The 15169-nt window shown below is 43.8% G+C and overlaps 2 protein-coding genes across 3 annotated transcripts in view; one reads left to right on the top strand and one right to left on the bottom strand.

Moving 5' to 3' along the window:
• slc25a26 (solute carrier family 25 member 26) overlaps window positions 1-7305 on the top strand; it is a 78569-nt gene extending 71264 nt beyond the window's left edge. For both annotated transcript variants that reach the window (XM_080774415.1, XM_080774416.1), the window contains exon 10: window positions 6270-7305. In XM_080774415.1, the coding sequence (XP_080630541.1) occupies window positions 6270-6366 (97 nt within the window). In that variant the 3' untranslated portion in view covers window positions 6367-7305. The remainder of the gene's footprint in view (window positions 1-6269) is intronic.
• A 7145-nt stretch (window positions 7306-14450) lies between these two features.
• Window positions 14451-15169, bottom strand: part of lrig1 (leucine-rich repeats and immunoglobulin-like domains 1) — a 53720-nt gene continuing 53001 nt past the window's right edge. The window contains exon 18 of the mRNA XM_080781696.1: window positions 14451-14818. Coding sequence (XP_080637822.1) covers window positions 14601-14818 — 218 coding nt within the window. The 3' untranslated portion in view covers window positions 14451-14600. The remainder of the gene's footprint in view (window positions 14819-15169) is intronic.

Below are 15169 nucleotides of genomic sequence, written 5' to 3'. Positions count from 1 at the left end.
TGGCATTCTAATTACGTTAAAACACTTAACCTGTTGTTTTTAACTAGGGTTCATGTGGCTTACTCTACTTTAATTTGGTCAAAGAAAAGGGAAATAAGAAAGAGTGTGTGTGTGTGTGTGTGTGTGTGTGGGGGGGGGGGGGGGGGGGGGGGTTAAGGCGTTGTCGATAACCGATTGCTTAAAACCCATTTAGACCTCAGTTAAAAACATTCACTTTTAAACTTAAGAACATATATTCAAAGATTTGTGACACATTTTTAAGATTTTTCAAAAATAGCAGACCTACAAGCTCGTAGCGCACCACCGATGAGCTTGTAGAACTGCTTTTTTTCAATAGCTAAATTATAACAATGTTTAAAACACCAAAAGGGGTTCCTGCCCAAAATGGGTTAAGACAAACGCCAGTTCGATTCCCGAGACCCGGGGAGTGCCACGCTTTGCTGCGCGTCACTCCCCGACTTTCTCTCGCCTGTTTCTGGCATAAAAATATATTTTTTTAGAAAAAAAAGGAAAATATAATCACTAAATGTTTTTTTTAGTGTCCACATCCCGCCTATATGAGACACGGATCGAGTTTAATCGTGAACATTAGTGAAGTGGTTTCTGTTGTGGCTGCGCACACTGCACACACACTGTACTGCACACTGCACACACACTGCACACTGCACTGCACACTGCACTGCACACTGCACACATACTGCACACTGCACACACACTGCACACTGCACTGCACACTGCACTGCACACTGCACACATACCGACAGCTCAGTGATGAGCAACTCTCTCCTGCTGTGCCCTGCAGGCCATATTTAACTCATCTGTCTTGTGAGCTGATTGGCCGACGAGCGGGGGGATGAGTGATCTGTATTGGCCAGCCAGCCTGTGATGTCACGGTGAATCAGGGAGGGCGCCCCTGGGGAATGGGGGGGGGGGGATTGTTTGAGCTCTGGCTCTCTCTGTTCCACAGGTGGGCTTGATCACAGACAGGAAGTTGACGGTCCAGGGGTCGATTTGCTGCACAAAAGGCAAACAGATTATTATTATTATTTTTCTTTTTTTATTGTTTCATGTCTTTGCACTGGGTTTCACATGGGAACGACCCAGTGCCAGGAACACTGAACTAACACTGCACGGCAAAAACTATGTTTATTTCCTTTTATTTTACCAAATTTGGGTAAAGAGTAATATCTATTTTTCTTTTCTTTTTTTAATGTTTTCCAGACTTTCTTTTTTTGTATTTCTTTTCTTATTAAAAACTAAATTAATTCATGGCAAAAAAAGAAAATCCATATTTATTTTTAAATTAATAATAATAATAATACAATCACTATTTAATCTTAACTGGTCAGTTCATAATGTATTTTTGTAAGTTTGGGTACTTCATTTCTCTTTTGGGGTCTCGAGCTGAAAAAAGAAAGTGCATGGGAACCTCTCCATGTCTTGTTGTATTCTGTGCTTGGCTGGCAGGGCAAACCTTGGTCAGCTCTGTGGTGCGTTGTCTGGTCTAATCGTCCAGTCTCCATACATACATACAAGTTAACACCCATGTTTCCCCCTCGGCTGTTTCCTTCCTGACCGATTGGCCACGTGTTGCGTGTTTAGTCATAGTGGCGCAGCACTGCAGCGACTGCAGGCCTTCAGCAGACAGAAGGTGATAGATAGCATGTGGAAAGAAAAAAATGGAAGGAGACGGTGCAGGGCAAGACGACTGGCTCTGAGTAATGTCTGTCTCCTGTATTATTTAGACCAGCCTAAGCATTTACACTTGTACGTGCTTATGTGAACCCAAGCACACTTGTGTGTGTGTGTGTGTGTGTGTGTGTGTGTGTGTGTGTGTGTGTGTGTGCGCGCGCGTGCACACACACACTGGGACTGGGTCACCCCCACATAATGTATTTGTAAAATGTGCCAGGGACCCCTCTTCCCTCTCTCCCTCTCTGTAGTTGGTTAAGTTGATTAAACTGGACATTGGTTCATAACCAGGTGTTTAGTATTGGGCTGTACTCAGATCAGTGTGGTAAGTTTTCATGGAATAAAAGTAGACTAAAAGAGTTATCATTGACAAATACTAGACTAAATACTTGCCGTTTTGTTGGACTAAGATAAAGACTAAAATGCTTGACTTTTAGTTTGACTAAAACTAAACTAAATAAAAACAGGATGAGCTTGAATAAATTATGATTAACCAGGGCGATTTGAAACTGGACTAAAAAAATGTCTAACAAAATGTAATCTCACATGCACACATGGATTTAAGTTCTCAGTAATGGATGGATGGATTTTAGTTTATTCCATGGGTGTGTGTGTGTGCACACACACACACACACACACACACACACACACACAGCTATGCACGCACACACACTCTCCTGATTTCCCCCTCGCTTTCACAATCATGGAATCACTCGCATTCAACACATGCACGTACGCATGCATGCACACATGCACACACACACACACACACACACACACACACACCTACCTCGCCCGCCTGCCTTCCCATTCCCAAAACAGCCGATCTAGGCCCGGGGGGGAGCATTCTGAAACGTGGAGTTGTGGGAATGTTTGAGATGGTTGTGAGATCCACTGACATGCTTGGCACCTTGTACAGCTTTGCAGTTGACAAAATTGATGTATTGGCGGCAAGGCCATTTGTGACCCCATTTCTAAATGGAGAGCCCATAAAACTGTCTCTCGTACACCCCCTCCCCCCGTTCAACCCCCCCCCCCACAGGTGGTCCCATAAGATAAGATAACGGCAAAACTTTACTGCATCCCCAGAGGGAAATTCAGGTGTCACAGCAGCAACAGCTGCGTTGAAATATACAGTACAGTGAATGTATGTGAATATACATCATGTATCACTACAATGTGTACTGTACAACCGTCTTGTCTATCAACAATGGGTGTGCCTGGGCCGTGGCTCAGTGGTCCAGGCACCTTGGCTGGTAATCCAGTCTGGCAGTGTGCCGCGGGTTCGACTCCTGATCCTGACAGCCCTCACTGCATGTCTTCCCCGCCATCTCTCTCCCCATTTCCTGTCAGCCTACTGTCTGTTCCTCCATAAAAAATATAAAATAAAGGCGAAAGCCACAAACAAACATAAAAAAACGTGTTCCTTCCACGCGCTACGTCCAACCAGGGAAACTCCCCCCTGTCAGGTGTAAAGGAGCAACTTGAACACTCAAGCATGAAGGAAGCATGAGTTAAGTCCGTTGCTCTTCCCAGGTTGGCGGAGGGTGTGTAGAGCCCAGGATCACAGTAGATGATTGACACAGGGGTGAAAAATGGGTTACAAAATCGTGGGATAAAAAATATATTTAAAAAAAACAAACATAAAAAAACCCAAAAACAATGGGTGTATATACAGTATATGCAAATTCTCAACAGTCTTATCATCACGGAGTATATCGGCAGAAACCTCCTATGTTCATATTTTAAGTTTTTAATGTTTTCTCGTAAATTAACACCCTACTTAATCATACTACACTAACTACAGTGTACAGCGTCACGCAAAAGTATCAGAAATGGCAGATCTAAAAGAAATAAATGGCAACCTCAAGGCACGGCACGCAGTGACCTGTCCTTTACACCAGTAGTTCCCAAACACTGGGTTAAACACAGTGAAGTGACAATTTAAGGAAAGTCCATCGCTACATCAAAGGTAATCTACAAACTATACTATAAAAACTGGTCAAACATTGGCCAAATTGTCAAATAATATAATACGACGCTCAAATTGTGCAAATGGCTGATCTACCAGCTCACTTGTAAGCTTGTAGATCAGCTATGTTCACAATGTTTATCTGTGGAACCGAGTGAAACTAAATGTAATGCCTCAACACCTACAATTCCACGTGCTTGTCGAGTCGGTGGGTCACCAGTTCAAATATGGTTATTTTGGGGGAGTAGAGCCACAGTACAAACAAATATGATTATTTTAGGTGGTCACGGAAAAGGTTCAGAACCACTGCTCTACACCAGTCATTCCCAAACACTGGGTTTGGAGTGGACCCATATAGCTTGTAACTATTTTAACTAGTTTGGGAGACATCTAATTTCTCTTTTGGGTCTAAAACGTTTGGGGAAACAATCCTCTACACACACGCCATGCAGTAATGGTGTGTAGTCTTATGGAATATCACTGGAAACCGAGCACAAAACGAGAGTAATAGTCAAATTGTATTAGCATCATGTGGTGTTGGGTTATGTCACGTGTGGAAGAGTCCAGTCGTCTAGTTGTCCCTCAGATTTAAAAACAAATGTAGTTCCTTGGCCTGTTAGCATGCTGTATGACACTCATCCAACTAGTAGTTTGTGAGATTAGCCACACACACACACACACACACACAGGAAAATAAATGAATAACCTCCTGGCGGAGGACATAATGAATATACTAAGAGACTATCAACAATGAAGAATGTTTATGTGTACTGTCTATGAATGTGAGAAAGGTGGTCTGTTAACAGAACCTTGACAGTGAGTATATAGATGAATATTAGTGGTCTGTATCTGTCAACGCTATGAATGAGAATCGGTACAGTCTCTCAACAGTTAATGCTTAACGAGCATCTGTATATAAGCACAAGTGCAGCAGCAGTGAGTAGTCAAACGTCTGTCAGTTGCAGGCTCGCTTGGAAACAAATACACATACTGTACACACCAACAATGAATGTGCACATACTGTATCCAGGCAGGCAGACACACACACACACACACACACACACACACACACACACACACACACTCTTTCTCCATTACATCTGGCTTGGACAGCAACACCACCAGATGAGTGTGGGGGCGTATTGGCAGACAGAGGGTCTTAGTAAGCGAATCGCAGTCCAACCAGTTAGAATGGTTGTCCAGCTGACGGGGAGAGCGAGAGAAAGAGAGATGGATGGATGGAGATCAGGAGAGGAACGGACGGGAAAGAGCGAGCATGTGTTAAATGAGTGATATCAGACGACATACATGGCGAGAACCAGACAGAGAGGGAGAGAAATGACCGCTGAAGGGGAGGCATGGCCGAAGAGAGAGAAATGGACAAATTATTCAAGTTCAGTACTCGAGTCAAAGTACAGATAGTGCTATTCCTGGTTAAATATTTTCTTGATGATGCATTTCATTATCAATACAATGATACAATACAATTTAGACACACATCTTCCTGGCCTTAAAAAAAAGTATAGAAAAAAAGTATTGCAGATCTGCAAGCTCACAACTTATCACATCTGTGATGCAAGTCACCACCGCCAGTGGTGGAAAGGAACTAAGTACATTGATTCATTGAAAACTGTGTTAACCGTTTGTAGAAGCAAAGCACAGTTCATTTCAATATCTGCTAAGAAGACATGTAGACAAGTACTCTACTTAAAGGAGTAGTTCACCCAACACGTATCTTCTATCAATGTCACACCCCATGAAGCCTTGAATTCATGGAGGTTCAATAATTTTATTTCTGGCTGTGCTTCCGGTGGGAGACACAAAAGAGTCTCTTCTCATAGTCTCTTGTGTGGGACATTCTGCTGCACAATGACTACTTTTACTTTTCTGTACATGAGTGAGTATATTTTGATGCCAATCTTTTGTAGTTTTAACTCAAGTACATTTTGATTACCAGACATTTATAACAGGCTGTTTCTGTTTCTACATTGATACTTTTTTTCCACCACTGACCACCACTGGAAATAGATTGGAGAGAAGAATGGACAGCACAGGGACGTGTGGATGTCATCTGGCCATCTGTCATGCACACACGCAGAGAGAGAGAGAGAGAGAGAGTGTCCAGGGAGGCCCTTTTTTGGGGAAGGGGGGCTTGAGGCCTAATCCCAAAAACAGCTGTGAGGAGCAGGGGGGCCTTGGGAGAGAGGCGTTCTCTCATGGCCCATCATCGCATCCTCTGACCCCTGCAACGTCAACAGCTTCTTGTCGGGCTTCGCCCCCCCTAGAAAACTGTCTGTGAAGGCCGCCAGTTGTACCCCGAAATAGTGCCTCATGATAGGCTCAGTGTGACCTGATGTTACAGCAGATTAGTGTCCAGAGACCCCTTCACTCCACAGTCCTGAACATTGCTTTGACCCGTGTTTATGTTGTAACATTCTAGAGATGAGCAAAAGAACAAAAGCTCCTTTCCCCGAAACACGTCTGATAGTTTTTCATATATATTCATCTAACTCAAGGAGATCACCACAAATGGAAGACATTTTACGTTTTTAGGCCAATAAATCTAAAGATAATGCGACTTTTTGTCTCTGTCTCTTCTCTGCAGGCTGTTTGCTGGCAGCCTGCCCAGGGTGGCCTTCATCAGCGCGGGCGGCTTCATCTTCCTAGGAGCCTATGAGAAAGTCCGTGGCAGCCTCCTGTAGCACACGTTGTCCCAACGTCTGGTCCGGTGGTCCCACCAGGGCTCCAAATGGACCCTCAAGGGTCTGTAACTAACTCTGAGAGTGTACAAATGGAACCTTTTATTTTATTTATTTTCATCCAATCTACACTGTAACGTTGTCAATGTTAATTTAAATTTAACTGTGAGTGGAACAACCATTGCACTCTCCAGGGTCCATTTGGTGGTCCCCGGACCGGACCCAACTGTTACGAACCAGTACTATAGGCATGTCCCGCCAGCGTCCGTCCCCCAGGTCTAGCCTGGCCAGAGAGCGGGACACTTCTCTGGGAGTCGAGAGTCCCTGAGGAGGAGGCTACCGCTTGCTGCGATATCCGCACCCAAAACCCGGCCCTCCGTGCTGCAAGCATGCGGCCCAAAAAGTGCAGGGGGACACCTGGTGCTCAAAAGGAGGAACCATTCGTCCGTCCGTCCTTCTGTCCATCCGTCCCTCTGAGGAGCTCTGCATTCCTCCAGCGCGGCTTCAGTTTAACAGCCTGGGTTCCACTTATTTAAAGGCACAATGTTTTTTTTTTCTCCCCCAAATGAAACCCACACCCTGTCTCACGGGACTGCCTATGAAACCCATGTACTGTAGGACGTGTGTGTGTGTGTGTGTGTGTGTGTGTGTGTGTGTGTGTGTGTGTGTGTGTGTGTGTGTGTGTGTGTGTGTGCGCGTGTGTGTGCACAAGCGGATGAGTGAATTACAGCATTAAAGACTGTCTTTCTTTTTTTTTATTCCACTGTACCTGTGTGTGTGCTTTGCTGATAATGTTGTTTCGCTGTGGGTTCCTTTAATAGTGTCGCTGTCGGGCGGAAAAAGTCTTGGACGTAGCCTGTATGGCCAAGAAATTTCAAATAGATCCCGTTTAAGTTATTATTTAGTCACAAGGTTAATACTTTTATATAATAAAAAGACAGACTTGGAACACCTGCAGTAGCGTCGCTTATTTTTGGTCACGTCGTTATAGGCACATTTTAACGACTTAAATTTACACAAAATTGCGAAAATAACATGAGCTACGAGCTTGAAAGGAAAAAAACTTTTTGGAAGAAGAAAAAAATCAGCTTTTTAAAGCTCCGTCTAGAACGTCTTGTAGCGGATGTTTGACATTTAGTGTCCTTGCCATATTTCTTCCAGCAACGTTGAATGGAGCCACCTGTGCTTAAGAGCCACCAGGGAGAGACACACAGTCACGTCTCAGGGCTGTACTTGTCCCCTTGGAGCCCGGCTGAGCTCATCCCCCACCTGACAACATCTGTAGCAGCCAGGGCTGCCAGTGCTGTGGAAACAAGGCCACTTCACTTCACCTATACTATTAGGCATTTGAAAATAGTCAATCTACAAGCTCACGATGCAATCCCCCCCCTATTTACAATCAACAGAAAAGCAAAGTCACTTATAATAAGCAGACATGGCGACACTGGTAATAGCACTGTTAAAGCAGGGACATGCAGACAACGTTAGCCGGGGCTGAAATTTCTAAAAGGGCACACATTTGGCCAGAATTAGTTTTTTGACATTTCCAGCCCCGAAAATAATCAATCTATTAAGCTTTGGCTATTGTTGCTGTGCGACACCGTCGATACAACTAAATATGATGGAACCTTTACTGGAGATGTGGCGTATGGCATGGGTTTCTGCACGGAGCAGAGGGCAAGTCCTCGGCGGTCGGTGCTGTGGGTGGGTGCGTGGATTGGATAGATATCGCAGTGCAGATTTGGTTCCCCCTCATGTTTTGAGTGGATTAGCCCGGCACTGCCCTCCGTGGTGTTAAACATATGGAAGTAAGCTGTGGACTTAGTCAGCGGTGCCGAAGGCGCAGAGAGACGTACGGTCTCACAGCCAGGTGGAAATGTTTGTCACGCTCTCTGTCACTGGGCTGTTGGAAAACAATGGCTGGCATGTGATTGGTGGAGCCCGGGGGGGGGGCAGGGGCATGTCGATCTCACTGTTTGACAAACATCCATCTGGAATGCACATTCTGGGCCCGGTCGGTCCTCCTACTGCCGCACTCCATAGCAAATAATTTAAGCATAAGTAGAAAAATATGTTTGCTGTCTGTAGCAGCTTAGGGTGGGTGACTGACGAGGCGAGCGCGGCTGGGCTGGGAGATAAGGTCTATGAGTGTGTGTGGTGCGAGCAGTGTCTTACTTTAATTCTTTTAAGCTTGAGGTCTTTGGATTGTGTCTTTGTGAATTCCCCCTCTTTGGAACGGATTGCTTTTCCATAGCCACTGTGACCGGCCATATGTAGCCGTAAATGCTTAGTCAGCTGCTGGTTAGGAAACATTCCCATAACTCTTTACCGGTTGGTCACGATGCATTCTGAGACATCACAGAGTCAGCCATTTCATATAGGCTTATTAGAAGGACATGCCACAAGTGCCTCTGAAAATGAGAAAATGTCACACTGTAAAGCATTATGAATCTGACATAATCATGTTATGAAGCTGATATTATAAGTTATATATTTACCACAGGGAGCCTATATATTTATTTTATTTTCCCTAATAACGGAATATCTTTTATTCAACAGGAAGAACCAGAGGGGGCACGGTGGCACAGTTGCTAGTGCTGTCGCCTCACAGCTAGAAGGTCCTGGGTTCGATTCCCGCTCGGGGCACTGTGGGTGCTGGCGGCGTGTTTCCTCCTCCGCGTCATCAGTGCCCATACCCGAAGGCGGGGGTTGGCGAAAGGGCCTTTCTGTGTGGAGTTTGCATGTTCTCCCCGTGTCCCCTAGGGTAGGTACCCTCACAAAAACATGCAGTAATCCTGGTCTCTAAACTGCCTCCCCCTGGCCAGCCGGGGCGCCTGATGGAGGGGAAAGGAACTGGTTGGAATAACGTGTTCCTTTCACGCGCTACGTCCAACCAGAGAAACTCCCCCCTGTCAGGTGTAAAGGAGCAACTTGGACACTCAAGCATGAAGGAAGCATGAGTTAAGTCCCTTGCTCTCCCCAGGTTGGCGGAGGGTGTGTAGAGCCCAGGATCACAGTAGATGATTGACACAGGGGTGAAAAATGGGTTACAAAATCGTGGGATAAAAATATATTAAAAAAAAAAACAGGCAGTACCAGCCAATATGATTTAATCAATGATTTCACCTGTGCTGATCATTTCCATAATGCACAGAAAGACAGTTTGTTGGTGACAGGCCGCCCACACCTGTTGGGCTAAATATCAAAGTAACTTCATTCTTCCAGTACAACCTGCATTCCAAACGGGCGGATTAAAAAACATGCCTCTGGTGATAAGCCCACCTCATGTTTCCATACTGGGCCCTGTTTTGTGCCCCACAACTTCAGGGCCAGCAAAATCCAATCACAACCGAGCAGGGTCAGACTAATCTGCAGAGGGATTATTGTTTTTTTGGTCTGGCAAGAGAGTGAAGTTAATTTGAAACGACAACCTTTATAATGTATCCAACTAGTTGAACCCTATAGTCTAATGACTATTTATATGTATTACCATGTGTTGTTCTTGCTTACTGTAAATCACTCTGGATTAAAAGCGTCTGCTAAATGCCTATATTGTACATTTTAAATTGTACTGTAGTGTAGGTCTGGCCTGCAACATCAAAATGACAGGACAAAGATGTCTAAAAATGTCTGCCAAAGTTCAACAAAGACATCAATATGACACGTATTCAACATGTCTTGTTCCCACTGGGTTTGTGACATGAGAATAATGACATGGGAAGAATAATTATGTCTAAGTCGTTTCTGGATAAAAACTAAACAAAGCGAGCATCTGCACTTTGAGCTTGCAGATGTGCTACTTTTGATGTTTGATGTTAGTGCGATGCTCTATTATGATCAAGTAGAGCATCCATTTACCCCCCAAAAAAATGTCAAAATATGGACGGCAACGACTAATGCACAATGTTTTTTTTTGTTACTTAGATTTCCTCTTAGAGAGAGCAGGATTTGATGCCATCATAACCTTGGACACATGAAGCAAGCTCCTAACCTACTGATCTACATCATGTAAGCTTCATTTCCATGTGTATTGTGTTGATTAAATCATTTAGAAAACAACCAATTAGTCATTAGCCTACCATACTTGATGATTCTGACTGACCATACTGATAAGATACTGACATGATAATGACCATTATGTTGACATGATACTGATCATTACACTGTCATGATTCTGACACCCAATGATAAGTGGGACTTAACCAAGCCATTCTATATTAAACTTAGTGGGACTTAACCAAGCCATTCTATATTAAACTTAGTGGGACTTAACCAAGCCATTCTATATTAAACTTAGTGGGACTTAACCAAGCCATTCTATATTAAACTTAGTGGGACTTAACCAAGCCATTCTATATTAAACTTAGTGGGACTTAACCAAGCCATTCTATATTAAACCTAGTGGGACTTAACCAAGCCATTCTATATTAAACTTAGTGGGACTTAACCAAGCCATTCTATATTAAACTTAGTGGGACTTAACCAAGCCATTCTATATTAAACTTAGTGGGATTTAACCAAGCCATTCTATATTAAACATAGTGGGACTTAACCAAGCCATTCTATATTAAACTTAGTGGGACTTAACCAAGCCATTCTATATTAAACTTGGGTCAAAGACTGATGTAGTGAAGTGAAGGTCGTGAGCTTGCAAAAAGAAATCAAAATAAATAAATAAATGTACTTTAATAAATGTACTAGTTACTGTCCACCACTGTATAAATGGGATTATAAAAGTGAGAATTAAGAGTTCAACCCAGTTTTCCACCTAGTACTACACAGTGGGCAGGTCACTAAAACAGCTCCTCGTAAAATAGATCATGTATCTCAATGGCACTTGACCTGTATAAATTAATGTAAAAAAGAAAACATAGATGTTGGTAAATGTTTGCATAACGGAGCACCTTACAGTAAGAAAGGTAAACGCATACATCAAATGCTAAGAGACGGTTTAGTGCCAAAAGATAAATATGTACATTGAAACTATAGGATAACTTGTAAATAAATGAACCTAGCGTCTGTCTAAATTACATCTTAACCTTTGCATAAGACAGCATGGTCGTCAAGGCGACGCACAACCTTTGCTGCGATTCTCTTCTGACATTCACAATGCGTTACGTTGACAATAGTGATTGTTTTTTTAATACAAACTACAGCGTTGGCAGTAGGAAACTCACTCACACCCGTCAAACTCACACATTCTAGGATGAAAGCACAAACACGCCACATATAATAGCAAAAATGTGATTCTTTTTTATTAGACACTTCAATGCCATGTTAGACACTTCAATGTTTTTCTTTTTAGCTTTGACAATGGTACAATGGTTTCATTTCAATAAATTACTCAGAACATGAACACTACTTCACCCCTGCTTGCCCCTCCTCCACACCTGGATACACTGTCACCGTTATTATGCTAACGAGAGAGGCCCGCTGATGGCTGGGTTCACCCTCTGATAACTGAGTTCACTTCACATGTAACGAGAGGAACGTGTCCTCCAACTGGTACGCCATTGACTCTCAACCCTTTTCATTTCAATAACCCCCCGTTAGATATGTGGCCTAATGCATATCAATTTAGTTTTTAATCTCTGGGTCCCAAAGCTACACTGTGAAATCCTCGCTCTCCGAGTTTGGATCCAAAACGGACCCGTAAGACGGGTCCATTCGAACACTCAGCGTTACAGATCTGTAAGGGTCGATTTGGTTCCTAACTATCGATATTTTTCTGGTTGAGAGAAAGTTGAGAGACAGTGGCGTACCGTACACACACAATACAGATGAGAGTGGACATCAGGCGATGCTAACTAGCTTGAACGTTTACCTGCGGCGACACTCGTTCAGTACTTCCAGGGGGGGAAGAGGGTCAGCAGCCAGGGGGGAATTTCACTGCATTTATAATAATATCCCCCAGGTTTGGTTAGAAGCACGTTTCACAAGCTTCCCAACGGTTCACAGAATGAAGTTTACATCAGTAGCTCCCTAGAAGGTATGCGATGGATCGTACCGTAGTGACAATGTTATTTGTTTTACAGTATTGTCACCGCGTGATGGTGATGATCTGACGAAAGGCGTTTTAATTACTGGCCATTTACCATTTTCCTGTTTTGTTGGTGAGCACACAAGTTGTTTTTGTTGAGGCACATGACAGCAGTAACACAATAGGACACAACAAAGAGGTCACCCTCCCTCCATTCTTCCATCTTTCTCCTGCCTAATTAATGCTCCCGTCGCTCGCAGAGAACAGCAGACCTGTCAGCTCAACAGTGTTGATTTTGTCGACTAAAAGACTAAAAGAAAAATGTTCGTCGACTACAGTTTTTCACTGACAAACTAACACAGGTCGGCTAATTCTCGGCACGCGGGTACAACTCAAGCTTTGCACAGAGCTAAAGCGTTTGTTTTTTTAGGCCAATTAAAATCTTATCTTGGTATCGAAGTGCATATTAAAATGTTTATTGTGGAGAACAAAGCATGCCTGCCAAAGTATGCTGCTGCATAGTGGGAGAAGATCCCGTTTCCATTTTACAGTCTGGTAGAGGTACCGGCTACAGCCTGACAATAACAGGAGCACTGTCTATAACCATATTGTACTTGTAGTTAAACTCTTTTTATAGTTATATTGCTCTGTGTAGAGAGGCGCTGCAGAGTTGGACCACACCGGGTTAACAGAAATGCAGCAGCTTTGCAGTTAAGGTCTTTCGAGTACCTAGAATGAAGATTCCTGCATTACTGTTGACGAGCACCATGGACATAATCTGCATTCCTAGAACTCCATTCACAAAGGAATACATGAAAGTGCTTTAAAAATGTCCTAGTTGTATCTCTCCCGTCCCTTGTCTTGTACCATTTGAAATACCAAAATAAATTACATCAAACCTCTTCCTTCATACGATAGCAGTGTGTGTGTGTGTGTGTGAGCGCGAGTCGCGGTTCTGAAAGGCAGTGGTCCTCAAAGAGGGTCCATCCAGGGACCACTCGGGGTCTTTTGAAGGGCTTCCAAATGGACCCTTGCGGGTCTTTCACTATACAATATTTATACAATATGTATGTATATAAAAATATTCATACAATATTTTTATATACATTTCTATTTTGTATTGAATGTTTAATGGACCACAATGGCTTATCCATTTGTCATTTTCTATACTGAAACTGGGAATGTTCCCCTTTTAATCAAAGACGGGCGCTCCACTGCAGACGTTGCGTTGCAATTTGCATTCGCCCCCATTCATCGTTTCATGCCGTCCGAACGCAGCGTAACACAGTAGGCGGAACTTTGCCGTTAGGAGGGGGTCCAGTTTGAGAACCACTGCTGTAAGTAAGGCCATGGTATGACAGTGTTTTTTTTTTTGTATTATTATTGTCAAAAACATTCAAGTGCAATAAAGTGTATCTGTTGTATGATAAGAGTGTACCGGTAGCTCTCTCTCACAAAAAAAGAAAAACGGAATCAAAACAAATCTCTTGATACAGACTATTATTAGAAGTCAGGTTTCTTGTGTGTTCTTTGATCATGCAATAAGGCACCGCAGTTGAAGCTGGTAAAAGCTGAAAAAGACTGAGCTTGTTTTTTTTTCTGAGAAAAAAAAAAAAAAGAACAAAAATACCATCACTCCTTTCTTTGTCATGCACAGAATAAATTCAAATACTCTTCTGTAAAAGTTTATATAATATATAATATATAAGAAAACTCTTATGTACACTCAAAATGTCCAAAGGTATATTTCTCTGTTTTGTCTCTCTCTTGTTTTTAGATTTTTTGTTTTGTTTTTTTAAACCCCCTTTGCACACAGACACATAACTGTACAATATTCCCTACATTTGCATGCTTCAAATGCAAGTCACATTATTTGGAGCTAGGATTTCGATTGGTCACCTCCCAGGGGAAGGTTTTTAAACTATGTACAGCTCATAACGCTCAGATGGGACGCCACCCATACAAGCTCCGCCTTCAAACTCCGGATGCTATCCCCCCCGCCCACCCCACCCCACCCCTTTTACCCCCCCGCCCTTTAACCCCCCTCTCGGCTCCCTCGTTCAGTCCATAAAATACCCAGGGAGGGTCGAGGGGACATTCAGCCTCAGTCTGAGGTAGCAGTTCAAAGTTCCCAGTGCAAAAAACAAACAAACTAAAAGTTCCGCTCAGCAATCGCGAGTCCATATTATTATATTTTTTGGGGGGGTGGGTTGTGAATCGTGGATGGATGGATGGATAGATGTGTTGGGGTGTGCTGCTAGTCGCTGGCTCTCCTAAGGGGGGCGCTCTCGTTCTGAGAGGCTCTAAGCGCGTGTCCGTTGGACAGCAGAGTCTGGGTGAGCTGGGCCTCGCGCTCCGTTGTGTGGGGGGCGGGGGGGCCGTGGTGAAGGCCGTGGTGAAGCTTCACCGGCTTGTGGAAGGACTCCTCCTGTTGCAGCGGGGCCGTCGTCTGTCCCGCTCTGCTCACCGACAAACCTGGGAGGGAAAGAACAAAGTGGAAGATATATACTGTAAGTGAATGTCCCTTTATTTTTATGTTCCCTGCTGTCTGGCAAAATTACCACCGTACGAAAGTCCCAGACAAACCTACACTACGTGGCACGTAACATGTTGATAAACGCATTCATAGGCAGTGGGACCTGGCAGACAGTGCAGCTTGAGCAGACTGCCAACCACGTAATCACCACCTGTCCCCCTGTCCTGTACAGACCACCTTCAGAGGACCTGTACAGACCACCTTCAGAGGACCTGTACAGACCACCTTCAGATGACCTGTACAGACCACCTTCAGAGGACCGTCCTAGACCACCTTCAGAGGACCTGTCC

Source organism: Protomyctophum bolini (assembly GCF_963924005.1).
Source record: "Protomyctophum bolini genome assembly, chromosome: 2".
In the NCBI taxonomy this organism is placed as follows: Eukaryota; Metazoa; Chordata; class Actinopteri; order Myctophiformes; family Myctophidae; genus Protomyctophum; species Protomyctophum bolini.
The sequence above is the reverse complement of the archived record's forward strand: the minus strand, read 5'-3'. Positions and strand labels throughout refer to the sequence as shown.